Source organism: Neodiprion pinetum, chromosome 1 (assembly GCF_021155775.2).
Source record: "Neodiprion pinetum isolate iyNeoPine1 chromosome 1, iyNeoPine1.2, whole genome shotgun sequence".
Classification (NCBI taxonomy): Eukaryota; Metazoa; Arthropoda; class Insecta; order Hymenoptera; family Diprionidae; genus Neodiprion; species Neodiprion pinetum.
The window spans coordinates 8,742,329-8,760,314 of NC_060232.1; the positions used below are offsets into that span (position 1 = coordinate 8,742,329).

The window sequence follows — 17,986 nt, forward strand, 5'->3', positions numbered from 1 at the left end:
GAGACTGTAAGCACGGTAAACGGATCGTGTTGTTAATAACATGTTTTCAAGACCGTCGTTTGCAACAGACGCGCACATTCAAACACACTCTTCACAGACACGGAGGCACGCCTGAGACGCTGATAAAACGAATTATACCGAACGAGGCGAGGACAGTTGTGTATACGTAAGAATGCTTATTCTTTAGCAGCTGAAAAAATTCATCGGCAATTGACGATGTTTCATCACGTCAGTGGAAACGCGAACTCTGTCCTGCCCCTTGAATCGAAACTGTGTAACGTTTAACAACAAAATGTACGTTTCGTATTTTCAATGGCTGTTATTTTTTTGAATCGTAAATGTTGATCATGGGCCGGTCTTAAATCTCGGTCGAATAACAATGGGAAGAAAGAATTCAGGTACGAAATACTCATCGTACTCATTCTCCATCGACACACACTCGTCGCTCAATACGCATTCTATCGACGACGGGTAAAAGGAGAACAATTAATGTACATCGAATAAATTCCATCATCGCGTGCCTTTCGTTTAAGGAAGAAAATTTTTTCACCTTCTGATATGATTTGTGTTCTGCGCGTGCATCGGCGATTTGCTAGAAATAAAGAAAGGATGGAAATTTTGTATTTCTTATCCGGATATGGGATTCTTGTTTTACTGCTGCAATTTTTTAGTACCGACGCTCTAACGATGCATCGATTAATCGAGTCGAAAAAAAAATAATCGAACACTGCTCGATTGAATCGGTAAAAATCAATTGACTAATCGATTATTTCAGATTTTTTTACACGATGCATGTGAAACCAAAGTTACGTAAATTTCAGGATGTAGTCTTAATAGCGGAAAAGTTTTTTCATTCAAAATATTTTTCAATTTCATGTGAAAATATTCATTTATCTTTCACTTTTTATATGAAATAGGTACTTAGTGAGTAAGAGAATGATGACAATTGATACTTTAATCGCATAAATTCACATTGCGTTGCAACTTTCATGGGATTAAAAACCAAAAAACTGATTGCGAGGAAAAATAATTGAGTCGGTCGATTAATCAAGTTTGAAAAATAATCGATTATACTCTGCTAGTCGGGGAAAGACATCGATTATTTTTACTCATTCTTACCAGACTCGCGGATCGGGAAATTTGAATTCTTATCGCACGATGTGCAAAATCACTGGATCACTTGCCTCTGCGCTTCTTCCCTTCAGTATTTCACTAAATTATTTCAGCCTATAGTCGGTCCTTCTCAAAATCCGTCACCACGCCGACGGCGCAACCTCACGCGAAGTGATACGTGACATGCTTCATCGTAATATAATATTATGCAATTTCGCAAACACACTTGCACCGACACACACAGCTCCGTAGATTATCAGGTCATCGTTCGCTGACCGCTTAACAGGCTCCTTTCCTCGATATTGATTATCCTTAAGTAGGTGCATGGCTGGTGCCTACTAGAAAATCCCGAGTCAAGTACCGTCGGGGGTAATAAAATAAAAATCCCTCGACGTCCGTGACTTGTTACAGGTAGATATGCTGGAGGCAAGTGATGCTGAGTAATAGGATTGGCTATTCAGAAGCAGAGAGAGAACAATAAAGGGATAAAAAAATAAAGGTACGCGAAATGCATAATTAGATGTTTGCGGAAAAAAAAATTCAAATGCGGATAAAGTGAGAAGAAACCAAAAATCGTTGGATCGTATATTTTAACGATTGATTTAAATGATTGAATTAATTCACACGATAAGTTTAAAAGCAAAAATCAGTGAAATTCATTTGCCGCTAATTGTGAGATTGGTAAATATGTTCTTTAATGAAAAAATAAAAATAATACGATCCGTTTTATGCACGTATGAAAATTGGAGTTTAAATCTATCTTCTTATTTGCACACGTGCCAAGTTGATTCTTTAAACAATCGCGGTTTCAATCTGGTTGTCATCGTCACGACCATTCCGAGATCACTTGAATCTCGCGCGTCCGTAATCAGCAATGAAAAGCAGATTGTTTGCCAGCCGTTGTTATATTCTTTGAGCGAGCGTGAAGCGTGATAAAATTGAGCATATTTTTAGTTTTTAAACAGCGCCCGTTCCGCCCCTTTGAGGTAAAGGTGTAATCAATTAGCGACAGTTTGTTTGAGAACTCGTTATTCGAAAGTCTTGTACGCTCTGAAGTATTCACGAATACGCAATTCTTGAAGTTTCCTGTTTATCGTTTTCGATCCGTTATAAATTAAAACGTGAAAAAAAATCTATTTTAAAAACGCACTTCGCTTGTTCATTCATTTATTCCTCATTTCACCGTGTCAATACGTCTTACCTAATCAACGAAACATCGCATAAAATAACTGACACAGGATGTGTTGTCAACGTGTTTATTATTAGAATTTCAAGCACGACGTCATTTGACCAACTGCGCCGGTTGTCGTTCAATTATAAATGACAGGCAGATGTACGCCTCCTTTAAGGAGTGGAAAAAGTAAATGAAATAGAATCAATAATATCACCGTTATATTACGCGTCGATTGGATGTACTGTAAAAGAAAAAAATGATCAGTCAAACGATTCATAACTTATGTTTGCCTAGTTACTCTCTCACTTGGGTTAGCAAAATAAATTTATTTGAATCAACTTATTTACTCGTAGAATAAAGATAAAGTATAAATTTAAATAAAACCAATGATTTCAACGGATTTTCGTCCATGTTTATATTTCATGCAAAGAGACAGAGAGAGAAAGAGAGAAAGAGAAAGAGAGAGATATTGAAAAAATTACTTGTAGGTATAACCGAGTGAAATTTGTGTTTTTATCACGTCGAAAATGACTATTTGATAACCGAATAAATTCACCCTCGATAATTCATCTTTTATTATCACTTTTTCAAGCGCATCTGATATCGATCAGATTGTTTTCGGAGCTGAATTACCGGGGATGCGCAGCTAGGAGGGAAGTCCGATCGATCCGGATGCGGATGCGGAAATTTCAAACCGGGCACATAAACCTGTAAGCTCAGTCGATTTGGTACAGCGTCGCTTGGCTATATTCGGGCTGCTTGGCACTCGAGGCCAGATGCAGTCGATTTCTGAGGCAAAACATCTCGCCAGAGCTTCGAGCATAAACTTGCATAACCTGCGCCCATATATTGCTTAAGCCCGCAGCACGCATGTACGTAAAAGTTCTCATGGAAAATCTTACCAACTCGAAGTTGAGCCAAGCTCGAGGATATTACTGGACAAAAAGTTCCATCCCATAATTTTTTGTGGCCTTGGATGAAGGAAGAGACGGTTAAAAAAAAAAAAAATCGGAACATTTTTACACGGTAGTAAAAACTGTGGAACGCATTTATTTTGCAACAAATATTCGTGAATTGTGTGTGAATTATTTCTGCTTCGTTCGTTTTGGTTTTTTCTTTTGCTCACTTTTTTCTTCCGTGGATTCTGCTTCATTTTACAATTAGTTCGACCTAATTTCGAACCACATTATCGAAGTACTCGTAATTATTTCGATCTTTAGGAATACGTCTGGCCTGAATTGAGGAATTTTTCGCTCACTGGATGACGAGATAAATAAAAAAAAAAAAACAATTCCGGAGTTAAACGACTATTCGAAAATATTTGTGACGCGATTATTTATGCTAGTGACTAAAATTCCAAGATGGTTAATAGCTGTTTCGGTTTTGGTTTGTGCTAAATCATAATTGCGATAATATTGTAATACGCGATAATTAGCTTGAAACGTAAACTGTTTACGTTTAAATGGTTTTGAACAGTCGTAATGTTTAAATGATAATTTAAAAATTCAGAAAGGGTGAAATGAACCTGAATTATTCTCGCCAAGTTTCGTTTGGCAAATTTTCACTACCATAATGCAAACCTGCCGCTGCGGTAGCGAACTAAAATCAATGGAGGTGAAATTTATCGACACTGGGCCAGAAATTGGAAGGATGAGGATTAAGACAAGGTCGCGAAAAATTTTTCCGCTGTATTGGCAAGAACTTTTCGGACGACGACGGGACATCCGTTGCTTTCCGTCAGGATCAACGATCACGGACCGCTGCAGTAGGAAATCGCAGCAGCGTTAATGAATTATTTCCGATCACAAGTATACGAGCCTCTATCGACCCCATTTTTGGCAAGCGTCTGCGCATCTTTAATACGGCCTCCTCTGTCTTCTTCCGTCTTCTTCCGCAATTTCTTATCTTACGCTCAGGGTTTTTGCTCAAGGAGGGATTTCACCGCAGTCATAAACAATGTTGTTCCACAACTAGGAATTAGGTATAACTATAACGATGAAAGCCCCAGTTTCTGGACTTTGCGTTTCCGCTCTACGTCAGGCGGCGCGGGCGTCGGGACGCGGTCACCGAAGGGCGTTCACCCCGGAGCAGCCTTCGATACGTACGAACACTCACCTGCCCGGGTCGCCGTTGCCTCTGCATCAGAGTGCATGCAACCCTCGCGAATACGGGGCGCCGGCTTTCACCTATGCAGCTTTCGTGCTTGCTCGCGAATTACACCAGCTGTTACGGAGCGCGGTTAAAGTTACGAATTTGAAAAGTTCCGAAAGCTTCTAATTCCGTATTGTTTCGTGGCGAAACTTGAGGTAAACGAAATCAAACTTTGAAGAAACGACGAAGTTTCGGATGGTTGGACAGCCGACGGCTGATTCCAAAAATTCAAGTTACGATGAGGCAGAATCTCGAAAAATAAAGCATTGATGAAGTAAAATTCTGAGAGCTGAAGTATGCTCATACAGCGTAGTTTACTCGACGACTTGGTGTATAAAATCAGAAAAACCGAAAATCGGAATGACCAGGATTCCGAAAATAAAAATATCGAAAATCCGAAACTAAGGAAGATCAAAGTCGTGAAATTTCACCAAGCCAGAAATTTACAGCACTGAAAATCTTGGGATCATTCGGAATTTCGATGTTTCAGATTTTTAAATTTTCTCATTCACGCACTTTCGGAACTTTGAGCTTCAAGTTTCGGACCGTTTGAAACTTTGATGTTTCGTCGAAATTTGATTTCTGTATTGTAAGTTTCGCCACCAATAAATTCGGAATTTGACGATGTCGGAAATTTTCAAATTGGAAATTTTAACCTCGCCTCGCCGTTACCTGTGCGCCAAATTTGGTAATTTTATTTTCCCGTCCTGTAATTTACGACCAAAGATTTTTTGGTTTTCTTCCCTTTTTTGACGCAAAGGAAATCAAACAGTTTTCAAAGAAATTCAGTTTCATTGGCAGTTTATATATTCGGGTTTACGATCGATTCTTTTTCTCTATTTGATAATTATTATTACCATCATTGTTTTCATTTTTTTGCATTTCTACGTGTGGATTATTTTGCAAAGATTCTCCTGTGATACACTCGGCAATAAAATATTTCAGAATCCCATCAGAGAATGATTGACTAGATTTGATTTCGAGAATATACCTTTCTTGTTCAATGAATCCAGACCAAATGTTTCAAATTTCAAAGTTTCATACGCTCACATTTCGATTACTTTTTTGCGAAACATTGATTCTTCTGACCATGAAAATAGATCAATTCACTTACTGTAATTCATGACTCGATATTTGTTACTTAGAATTCGTGGAGTGAGAAAACAAAGCGTTTACCACGTGACAGAGGACATTAAAATTTCAATTAACAGTCCCAAAACATCGTTATATCTTCTCGGAAATAACTCTGCAGAATCAAACGATAAATTGAACCGAGTTTCTTATGTACAAACAATTGTGAGTCTTTGTAATTATGCGAGTCAATTTTTTTCTATCGCTTTCAAAGAACAAAAACATGAGCTTGCATAAAGTATGACTACCTGGCTCGGCAAGCGCGTGTAATTTGAATTTATTTCCATCCCCAGAGCTGTTTTCAAGGAAAATGAATCGACGAGAACCGCAGCTCAACTAGAGCTTTAATTTATCCAACGGGAAGCAACGTCGAGTTACAAAGGAGGCGGTGTAAAATTCACACACGTCTCCTTGGACCGGCCCTGATAAATGAACATGCCATTCCACCTAGTCGGTGCATTTTGTTGAAGCAATCCGTAACCCGGAGGGAGGCCATCGACTTGACAGTCAATGTATCCCCGCCGGGTTTTGGAAAGGCTGTGAATTGTTTCAGAGACGCGGGACAAAGCGAGTCTGGATATAAATAATTGATAAAAGAAGGAAAGAAAGAAAGAAGGAAAAAATTAAACGGAGGAAAGGGACCGAATGATAGAAAGAAATATGAAAAGAAAAAAAAAGTACGAGGTACCCATAAACTGTACGGGTTACGCTGGGTATTCGTGGATTATAACAGATTGCCGTAACTATAGTATATAAAGCGGTATTTTTCCTTCAACCGAAGCTTACTCAGCTTTCTTGCTTCTATTTTTCCACGCTTTTGTTACCAGCGGAACAAGCGTTTGGCACTCTTGTCTTATTTCTCTTTTGCCTCGGTTCAACCTGAACCACTTTTTGCTTCATGATTTTTGAAGATGATCGAACGGTTTGAACCTTGTTGATTTTCACACTAATAGAAGTTGGTAATAACCGATGACGTTATGCATTACTCAAGTATTATACATGCAACTTTGAATAATCACGCGAGTCCAAAGAATAGACACTGTTTGTAACCCCGACCTTTGTTTCGAGAGAAAAGAAGAAACAAAAAAAAAAATGACACATGCACAGGGTGTGTAAAATTTTATGAATTCCCAATGTTTTTTCATACGCACAGCCAATTGGTGGAGAAGAAAAAATTTCAGAGTTTTTTAAACGAAACCCCTCAGGAGATTGGAATACCGGGTTTTAAGGGATTGAATTTAAAAACAATCGATAGTCGAACGGCTGATGAAATACTATTTGCGTAGTCAACACTGTGTTCAAGGGAAGACCAGAAAAAAAGGAAAGAAAATTTACTCCTTGAACGATAAAAACAGCTCCGATCGCCGATGTACGGAACATTGATTTTTATGTCGAGTCTACCGAACTAAAATTGGTTTTACTGGGTGACGGAGCCCAGAAATAGCCAGTCGATAAAGTAACGAGATTCACCGTAGATGCCAGAAATTGCACTCGATCGATGGGCACTTCGCCTCCATTTCGACAACGCGAAAACAGGTGAAATTGATCAATTAATCACCAAACCTTCTACGATACATCTTTTTTTATTCATCTCACCCTTCCTTAAACACCTTACTCATCTTCTCACATCCATTCTACTATCTTGAGTGGAAATTTGATCTCTGCTGGCCGCGTCGCGGAATTAATTATCGGATAAATTCACCCTCTCAACGCAGGGGAAACTTTTTTTTTTTTTTTTTTTATGCACCCAAGTTCAATTTTTCAAAGTGGGATCAATACCGAGTCATATATTAGCCGTGTTCACATACAGTGGGCAGGGTTATGAACGAATTTGACATATTTCGAGTTCAATAACTGGCAGGTTTTTTGTTTGTTTTCGTTGTTTTTCTTTTACCCAAGAACGTAGAACGTCGGGGTCAGAGACCATATTTTCTGACTAAACGACGCTCGAATATATTCTACATCTTCCATTTTTTCCATTTTTTTTCACTTATTTTTTCGTTCTTACCTTTTTTTTCGACAAGGGATATCCGAAGAAAATATCTGAGAGTAAATTCGTCCTCCGAAGGTTGCCTCGAAAATTTCGTCCAGTTTGCTGAGTGAAATTTTGATGAAAGAATCCAGTGCAATATATCCACGAGTCTTTTAACTCAACGATGTGATATAATATTTTTTTCAACCATTGTCCTTCTCCGCGGTGAGGAGAAAAAAAGAAAGCTTTCCAGACGTAAAACTTTTGCTACATTATATTATATATAATGTACATTGTACATGGGTGACAAAGGAGTTTTCAAAAATCTCGTGACGAGGAAAGATTCTTATCGAATCCAATCTCACACGCGATACGCGATTGCCATAGCGCAGAAATTTTTCTCGTACAACTTCCTGCCAGTTACATAAATAACATATTATCGCAGGGTGTCAGTTTCCCTCGCGTGTCGAACGGTAGCTTCTTCTTTTTTATATCATAAACGACGTAATCGCGGTGAAATTTTTATTTTATTTTTTTTGTTTCTTTATCCTTTCTCTTTTCGGCATTGTGAGAATACCTCGGATACATTTCTTTGCCTTTTGAAAGCGACGAAGGGATGAAAGATAGCTACTTTTTCTCGTTATCGCCGGTGAGAAAACACGGTAAAATGACTTAATCCACACCGATCAGGTTTGGATGGATTAAACGCATCGGTTTTACAGAGTATTGTTATTCTCGTTGGTTTCTTCTCTTTTTCCTTTTTCGCAGGATAAAAGGTGAAGTCGGTCGTCAATCGATCACTGCCTGTCTAGCACTGAAAGGAGAAATTACTAGCCGAAAATAATTTCAATATTACTAATCGGTATGTTGTGTAAATTCCAACGTTCGGTTCCCTCGTGCCTCTGAAATTTATCTAACGATCAGCCACGCGATGTAACGCTTTGCCTTCATTTTATCGCTACATGAACGATAAATATGGATATGTCTCAATTGGATGTGTCTAGTTTGTTGAAGTAAATCGCGGGAATCGGGAATCTACGATAATCTTGCATACGGTGATTACATAAATTTGAATAACGAGCCGAGACTCTGTCGTTCGGTAATCAACCGAACAATTCTCACAATCGCGGATTCCTCGGCATAATTAGGACCAGCAGACTGAGCTCACTGTGATTAGCCAAATTAATTTGGACAAGGGTGAAACGAACCGAGAATTATTGGGTGCGATAAAAAAAACCTGGCTAATTAACTATTACCACAAAATTTGGAACCAGTCGACCGTTTCTATCTCAAGATAACCTTTCGATGACAGACTTTTGTTTCACAAGGAGAATAGATGGCGATGAATTGTTTGTTAAACTCCGAACGTTTGAATATTGCGAATGAAATTAAAAATTACTCAAGCGCGTAGGAGATGAAAATAAATAATTATGTACACTGTTACCGAAGTTCAGAAATTATGCAATCAAGGCTTCAGTACTTAAACTAAAATTAATTGGATGAATTTTATTGAATCAATTTTTTTTCTTTAAAATAGAACGAGATCTTGGAAAGTGCAAATTTGGGTAAAGATATTTTTGACTTGCTAATAATTGATGAATAAATAGACTTGATCCGTGTTTTGTTGCCAAAATCTTTCGTTCAATCTTTGCGAATTAAGATCCATTTTGTCTGTGAATGGATTCTTCTGTAATTATCTTGAAGCGAGTTTGAAATAATATTGATGTATTTACATAACGAAGAATGACACGTTTCTTTTTGCATCAATCGCAAAGATAAGGAAAACTCTATTGATGAACGTAATGAGCTGCGAAATTGGTAAAAAATCAAACTAACGATGATTTCGTTGCAGTAAGAATGTCATACGGTAACGTTACTGTTTTGATGTAGTTAATACTTAACAACCGAGCATTTCAATAAAAATTCGTAGCTTCTGAATTATAATCGGAAATGAAGGAAATATTCGTCTGATTAAACACAATTCAATTCACATCGATCGCAGATATTTCACCTTAGTTAAATCATTTCTCGAGTCCAAAAGCTGAGAGGAAGACGTGGGCGGAAAAAATAGATAAACGAACGGGGCGAGCCTTCAATTGAAGCCTGATCGATGCCACCTGAGTTCCTCTCCAGATCCGAATAATGTGAAAAGCTCTCTCTTCTGATCGTGAGAGATAAATCAATAGGTTGAATCGGCGCAGAGCTTGTGCCACCTTACGTGATAAGAATTCGACCCATCGTCGCCGCTGCAACATGACCTAAATTCCATTTTACCTAACAGGTTAGGCCGCCGCAGCTCGACCCCAAGGACTTCCCGGAGAACATTCAAAAATTAAATACTTTGGTCCCTCCTTACCTTATCCTCCTTTTTTCGATAAACTTCCAGCAACGTGAGGTATTTGCACAAAAACTTCGACCTACTGACCTCCAATCGCTAACGAACCCATTCCGGGATGAGTTACGAAAATGTGATTTTTTCAAATCGAGGCACGTGATGCTTTCTCTTAAATGCCTACTTGAATTACGAAATTACGAATATTGGAACGGGTGAACGTTTCTTTTTTTTCTTTTTTCACCCTCGAGAAGAAATCTTCAAACAAATTATGTTTGCCAAAAATGTTATCGTTAAAGCGTAACGATCATTTAAATCATTTTTATCAACGAATGGAAAAAAAAATCAACAAGTTTCGGATTCATGCCGTGATTCTTGGTTGTGATATCATTGGTCGTGTAACAATTCCATTTGCAATAAATCAGAAGCTCAAGTGAAGTTAAAAAACGGAAGGTTTTAAAGACACGATAGAGAAAATTAGTCTGCGCTGACAGTAGAATAATAAATTTCATTTAAACTAAATTTATAAGCCAATTAAAATGGCAATCTCGCGCATCTCTAGACTCCCGAGTAAATAACTTTCGATTTTGCACATTGCAACCTCTTGCATTTCTACGATTTCTAGACCAACTTAGGAGATTTTTAATTCATATCCACGTTTTTGTAAATACATACATACATATATATATGTGTGTGTGTGTGTGTGTGTGTGTGAGTGTGTATTCTACATTTGCATGAATATTATAAAGATGAAAATCTGGCCTTCCATAAGTTGACGTTAATCTCGCTCGATTTCCCTCGAAAAGATGCGTGAACTCGGGTGTACTTTGACCGTTTTAAGAACCATCCTTAAAATACACCTGCAGTCATGCGAGAGAAGAATACGTTTCCCCTTTTGTGCCAAGTTCTTTGTGGCGTGGTTGTCCTCCTCCCATATTGGCCATTGGCATAATTATAATGCAGTAAAATAAGATGTGATAAAGAGAAGAAAAGAAGATGTATTTGTAACTGTCAGAGAAACGAAATTCAACTTGTTTATTCGACACTTCTTCTTCTTCTTCTTCTTCTTCGTTCTCGTCTTTTTATTCGACTGCCTGATAAGTGCATATAATATGAGTATTTGCGAGCAATGTGAGTTGGCAAGTTACGTACATTCTTTACAACTATACCATGCCAGGCTAAAGGCAAGGCTACGTAGAGAAGCGTAACGTATTCCTAACAGCGAAGGCTAATGAATTCCGCATTGGATAATGGGGATCCATTGACACTGGGCTATGTGCGGCACATTTGCGATACACATACACCTCTGCAGCAACTGCGCGCGAATTCGGTTGCGCAATGATGTTTGAAATTTTCTCACTAACTAATCGGTTGAAGATCGACGAAACGGCGACTCCGTAGTATCTTATAATTACAATACAAAGCGTTGGAGGGATTTTCTGCCGAACTCGGTATACAACAAGCCGAAAAACAAAAGCATCCATTCCACGTCGCAAATGAATTGTTGTAATCCTCGCAATTCCTACCATCGAGGCAATACCATAAAGAGAAGTTATACTTTGCGGTACGAGAATGAGAATGCATTTCGTCGATTCTACATCGCACGCGGCACACCCAGACGTTATGCGAGCTTTGCTCCTTATACTCTCCATCTTTCCGTCTCTCTTCAGCTCTCTTAACATCACCGCTAAATTCCAGACGCATTTTACATTACACATTCACCACTAACAATTCCGCTATAACCTAACTAGGATTGTTTTATCCGCTCTGCAAATTCCACGCTGGATTCTTGTTTTTCTCTTGTCCTTTATATTGCTTCTCGTTTCTTTCGTTTTGTTTCGTTTCTAGAGAAAAGATAAAAAAAAAATCTAAGTATTCTTTTACTCCGATTCTCTTCCTTTTTTCACCCTGTGCAGGTAATTATCGCTGGCTATTTACCGGTTGGTGACAAAATGAAAATTGCAAATTTCTGCAGCCGTACTCATAGATGTCGTCGCGTTTATTCAGCGGTTAGATCACTGCTGCACTTGAATATTATACATGGATATACTTAAATACTTACACTCTCGTGAAAATTACAGCACGAATAGGTAGATTGCAGTCTGTTTCCGAGTAGCTTAAAGGTATACGAGACAAGTGCGCAAGAAATGTGTACGTCATTAAGTTTCTCCTCCCAGATGTTAAGGTCGAGCGTAATTTTCATCATCAACCTGGCAACTTTTCATCCACCTACTCAACGTTAGATATTTTAGCACGGACTTTATACGATAGGAAAAAATACTTCTCGATATTCGATCGCTGCAGAATGTAAGTGGGAAAATTTTTCTTGGCGTGGAAGAAAAAAAAATTGATCCAAACAAAAATACTGCCTACATTCGCGAATCGAGTCGGCATAACGCAGAAGCTCTGCCTCATTCTCGGTTACGGTATTTCTCTAGTCCGGCTCTCCGAGCAAACATTGGCCCTCTATTTATCCAACGAAACTGGCGTGTATAGCCGAAAGAGTCGGGCTAAAAAGGGGGACCGCACGAGTCAAATATAGTGCGTGTAGATAAATCATCGTCAGAAGTGCTACAAGAGCTGATTGTGTCGGGAAGCGCCTGTTGCCTGACATTTTTCATACACATCAGAATTCGGCAAGATTCGTTGTCTCTTTTCATTCGAAGTCAATACCTATAGATCCACTTTTATCGCTCGATGATTCTATAGATATTTTTCATTCCATTCAATGACCTTACGGTCTGTATGGTATTGGTGTTTTTATTTAAACAGCTTTCAATTCTTCCCCTTCCTATTTTCTTCAACGGCCTTACATGCATACAGACGTGATGCGTACTGCGATGACACGCGTGAAGCTCCATTTGCCACAATAACATTATTACCGGATCTCATATTTCTCGAGTCTTTTTACTCTGGTAAATATTTTATCGGTACAGACCAGGTCGGATTGACACGTTCGCAATAACAAATGCCATCATACTTAAGAGAGTAAAAATACAACTGATATAGTTGTCCACGTTTTTTTCCACCCATCCCCTTTCGTTCCTAATTTTTTCCTCACCTCTTTTTCACCTTCCATCGCCCGATAAAAGCTCCGAACCCTGACAAGAAATGTTTCCAGCCGTGTTTGGTTTTCGGTTTTTCTCAAATCTGAGTTCGTTTTTCTTACGTATTGGCTGGTATCTCGTGAAAGTTTTCGCGTTCTGGATGCACTTTCACCCCGGGGTAGAATTTTTGCATTAAGATCATCGACGCGATAGACCATCGGTATCGGTAAAGTGACGGTAAAATATACTGCGCACACCCCGTCACCTTCATCTACCCGTGTCAGTTTCAGATAGCAAAGACAAAGACAGGCCGTGGAAGTGAAAAAAGTCATCGACTCTCGACTCTGCCCCGAAAGCGAGCAAAAGCTCCAAACTCTGAAAGGCTTTGGAAAATCAGCCAAAAGACGCGGAGCGATGGTTTATAATGTGGTGAACGTTTCCGTTCTCGTATTTCTTGGAATTTGAATATCCGAGAAATAGCAGTCTCCAACTTCGACCAACGATTAATCATGGCCTAATTTTATTGCCAACTTTGATTCGAAGACAAATGGAAGTGATCGAGCACGATAGTGACATTTAGCCGCGCATATTTGCACTAGTGACTAATCCACGATTCGTTTTCAAAGAGTGTAACGCAAAGGACGGAATAAGTCTGGTGTTAACGAGAATAATGACGAGGGTTTATTTTTACTCACGGACAAAGATGTTGCTCATCAGCGTCGCTGGTAGGCAGAAGACGATGACGAGTATATCGGCGACGGCGAGGTTAACGATGAAGAAGTTGGTGACGGTCCTCATCCTCGGCGATCGATAAACCACAGCGATCACAAAACTGTTACCGATTAATCCAATAACAAACACAAGCATGTAGGCGACACAGTAAACGGCTGTCATGGCCATGCTGTGCCTGTAAAAGAGATCCGGAAGCCGATCACTCGAGAGGTTCGCGGATCCGCTCGCGTTCAGGAAACCAACCGGCGATTCCTCCATCGTTGAACCTGCCGGACTCGGGGCTGTGACAAGGTCTACCAGAGAGTTGCCGACGTACTCCTGGAGCTCGTTCCTCACCTTCGCGAAGAGGTCGTTGTTGCCCGGTTGCGTGGTCAAATGGGTGCTCGATAGTATCGCGCCCGAAATCGTCGTTGCCGAGGTCGTGTTACTCGGGACCACCTGGTTACCGTTCGTTCTGTGTCGCGTGTCTATGTCAAACTCCTCGGAATCCGGCAGACGAAGAGATGCCATCTCCAAAAGCGGTGACGGGGGTTGTAGCATTGGAAATTTCAATATCACGTGCACCGTTCCCGACGAATCGGCCATCAAGTTATCAACGGCACCGCACGGCACCTTTTTCAGTTTACACAACTGGCATCGCGTCTGCTCGACTATTTGTTGCTAGTAATTTTTTTTCCTTATTCTTTTATTCTTCTTCTTCTTCTTCGACTCTACTCACTTCCCCCGCCTTACCTTTGTATCTCGGTATCTGTTTTTCTCTCAGTTAATTGCAAATTTACTTTTCTCCGTTGAATCGATAATTATCGCCAATTTTTATCGCTGTTTATAACAAAAGAATTATTAACGCCCGCGGCGTGATACCAAAAATAATCACAAGTCTAGCTTATCACCGATTTTCATACACCGCGAATCCATCAATTTCTGGATCCTTCGATCGATTTAAATTTTTGACGAAATTTTCGAGATTATAAGAATTTAACCATAAGCGTGGGCAAATAAAATTAATATCTTACTGATGAGACGAACGATCTTATTCAAGATCGTTTTCAATCTATGTGTTTGTTTTGTCTCAGCTTTTCTACAAACCGTTGAAATTCTCTGCAATCGGTGTTCGAGCGATCGATTCGAATGTTTGTTTTCCTTTTTTTTTCCTTCTTCTTTTTATCAATTTCTTCCACGTTTCTTTGAGATATCGGTAAGTTTGTTCGAGGATTCCGCAAGCTCTCTGCTTAAGTCGGATGATGCGAAGCTTGGACTTTCGGAGACCAACGCCAACTGTTGAGATGCGGCGGGCTGTCTGGCACAGCGGCAAACTGGAGGTACTCATCTTTGAGTGCGCAGGCGTTATCGACTGCAGCGCGTGGTTATGCGCGTGGAATTTTGTGTGTGTGTGTGTGTGTGTGTTGGAAACGCGATGTGCCGCCTGGTGCTGCTGCCGGTACCGTCACAACCGGCGATTCCACTACCACCAATACCGATATGGTCCATAGCGACGACTATTATTACCACCACCACTACCACCACCACCATCACTATCACCCACGGTATGAACAGGTACCAATAATCGTACGCGACCGTGCAGGTGACACTGGAACGCCCGATGGCCTCAACCTGACAGTTCCTCGAGAATCCCGGCGAATTCCTTCAACCTAGTTTAAGGTAAACATGGCCTTAGCCTTACGTGCCGTCGCGATCCTAGCGATCTAATTGAATACCGCGGATTTCTCAACTATCCACGCGCTGAGAAAATTATCCCGAGAGTCGAGTTCCTTTGATGTATGGGGGGTAGAGGTGAGGAGGAGTGTCTTGGGTGGGTTTTAACACCTGAAAAAAGTTTAGGCCGAAAAGCAGGAAATAGTCGTTCAACAAGTCGTTCGTAAGCGATAAGCGATACAATCCGATTCGCGCTTTGGGGAACTTTTCCGGCAGTAATGGAATTTTCTATACACGGAGATGGTCCTCCTTATCTCTACCCTCTATACGGCACCTTGCACGGTCCTTTCTTCATCGTTCACGACATTTGTTGCGAATTATACGATACGAAAAGACTGGTGTGATTTATTTGTCAATTTTTTATTCGCAGAAGTTGAATTTTTCTCAAACGAGCTAACGAGGTTCGAACAACTCGTCTTCGTTTGTCCGTCATGCTAATTGACAAGTTACGGCATCGGAATAATTTCGCGAAATAATTCGATTTTCATCTGTAGTTTAAGTCTGATTTTCAGTTGCGTGGATTTTTAACACTTCGGGAAAGAAAGCCTCTGTCTAAAAAACAAATGAAATTGTGACAAAAATCTTTTTTACAAATATGTTTCTATTTTGGTCCGAAGTGTTTACAGATGTTGCAAAAAATTTGGTTCCAATTGTAAAAATAAAACTGTGACAAAAATATGACATCCAAATTATTCGTCTGGTTTTTTACCAAGCGTCAGATGTTGAAACAGTTGAAATCAGACAACAATCGATACGGATAGGTGCAATATGGAGTCTGCGTTATGTTGGAACGTCTCGATTTGTTCATTTCTGTGTATACGCATCTTGGATTGCCAATAATTATAATTGATACACTGTAACCAGTTTTAGATAGCTTGAAATTTTTCTTACGAGACCAATTACTTTCATCGATCTAAAAAATACTGTTTAAAAAAAACTTTTTTTGTAATTGAACAAACGTTAAGTACGACCGAATATGTACCTATTTTCCATGTTGGTAAAAAATGTGTGATACCAGGTTTCTTGAATAACCTAAAAATAATTTCAGATTGAACAGAATTCGACTTCGGTTAGTATTATTTTTAAGCATGAACTCTCTGTTGGTTGGATATTTATTCTGGTTGACAAACGCTGAAATTTATAAAAAAATTTCTCACATTTTACAATGTTCAGCCCAGTGAAGATGAGAGTTTTAAAACTTACGGATCCGGTAGTTTTCACGCCTAAAAATATCACAAGGTGGGAAGTATTTCACGATTCAAGTCTGAAATGTGTTCAGGAAACGATGAGAATCATAAATTTTAATATGGGTATATCTAAGCTAAAGCCATCGGTTGTGTACTTGCAAATAAAAAAGAGACAAAATGATGTTCAATGATGAATTAACTGTCTGAAGAAAGAAAACTGTTTGTTCAATGGACTGTTTTCGCGCTTCATTGAGAGACCGTGCATGACTTGACACAATATTTTAATCATTCATCAACATGACGAAGAAATTGTTTGCGAGAAGAATGTTCCTAAGCGTTGGCTCATGTATCGCGATTATTATGAAATAATGAATGGAATGCGCGTGGAAAATTTCCAACAAAGTTCTAGTGGGGTATAGATACTTATTTTTCTAAATAAGAAAAAGGTTATTAACACCGATGAACGGTTTGAGAGGATGAAATTTGTTTTTTCAGGTTGAAATACGATAATTCGTCGGCTTCACGAAATCAAATAAACAGAATCCGGTCTCGCTTCCGCTTTGCTCTACAATAAAGTTGATATTTCATTTTATATCTGTTTTTTCTTGGCGCATAACAAACTGTTATTTCATTTTATAGGCGTTTACGTTCACCGACTTGTTTGTATCTCTTTTCTAGTCTTTTTTCTGTAATTTTATTTTTTCCCCACGCTACAACGACAAAAAAAGGAAAAACACCGGTTACAACTTTCATACAACAGTAGGACCAGCAGTCCTATGTCAGAATGATGGGTGACGTGGATGGGTCAAGATAAAAAAAAAGTCTCCCTCGCTCGATCCGACGCGTATATGATATGGTAATTTGTATAAAAGTAACCCGATGGGATCTATTGCCGAAAATAATGGAATAGGCAAGGAGAAGTAAAACTTTGTTTCTTGTATGTACTTTCTATTCACTTCACATCTACCTTTCACCCAGGAGACATTTTCTTTTCTTTTTTTTTTTTTTTTTTTTTTTTCCACGGCGAACGGATAAAAACACTTTCAAGTGGGCCTCAAGAATTTACGAGCTCAGATGATCGACTAGACGGCTTCTCGTGCCAGAAAAAATTACGTATCAAATTCGATATGCGTTAAAACGTTTAGAATATTTTCATATCTGACCTTAAGTGAAAAACATCGGATAACCAGTATAACGCATTCGAATGTTGCAACACATCCTTACAACTTTTGCCGATTAACGATCGCGATGTTTTTATACATCAGTCTGTGAGTCAAGTGATCCCTACGATCAAAGCGGAAATGGAAAATATTATTCGTGTCCAAGGTTTGTATGAAAACAAAAGAAACAAACGGGCATTATAGTAAAAGCGTTGATATGTAAAATTAGATTTACAAATCGAACGGGAAACGGGGCCGCAAAACTCAATACATA

At 39.2% G+C, this 17,986-nt stretch overlaps 1 protein-coding gene across 2 annotated transcripts in view; it reads right to left on the reverse strand.

The window, feature by feature from the left end:
- Positions 1 to 14,944, reverse strand: part of LOC124215961 (SIFamide receptor) — a 68,938-nt gene extending 53,994 nt beyond the window's left edge. Inside the window, exons 1-2 of one of the 2 annotated variants that reach the window (XM_046619949.2) lie at positions 14,666 to 14,944; positions 13,616 to 14,471 (exon numbers count right to left, since the gene is read on the reverse strand). In XM_046619949.2, coding sequence (XP_046475905.1) covers positions 13,616 to 14,237 — 622 coding nt within the window. In that variant the 5' untranslated portion in view covers positions 14,238 to 14,471; positions 14,666 to 14,944. Of the gene's footprint in view, positions 1 to 13,615 lie in introns of both variants that reach the window. The other variant, XM_046619940.2, reaches the window with a different exon arrangement.
- Between the last annotated feature and the right edge of the window lie 3,042 nt (positions 14,945 to 17,986).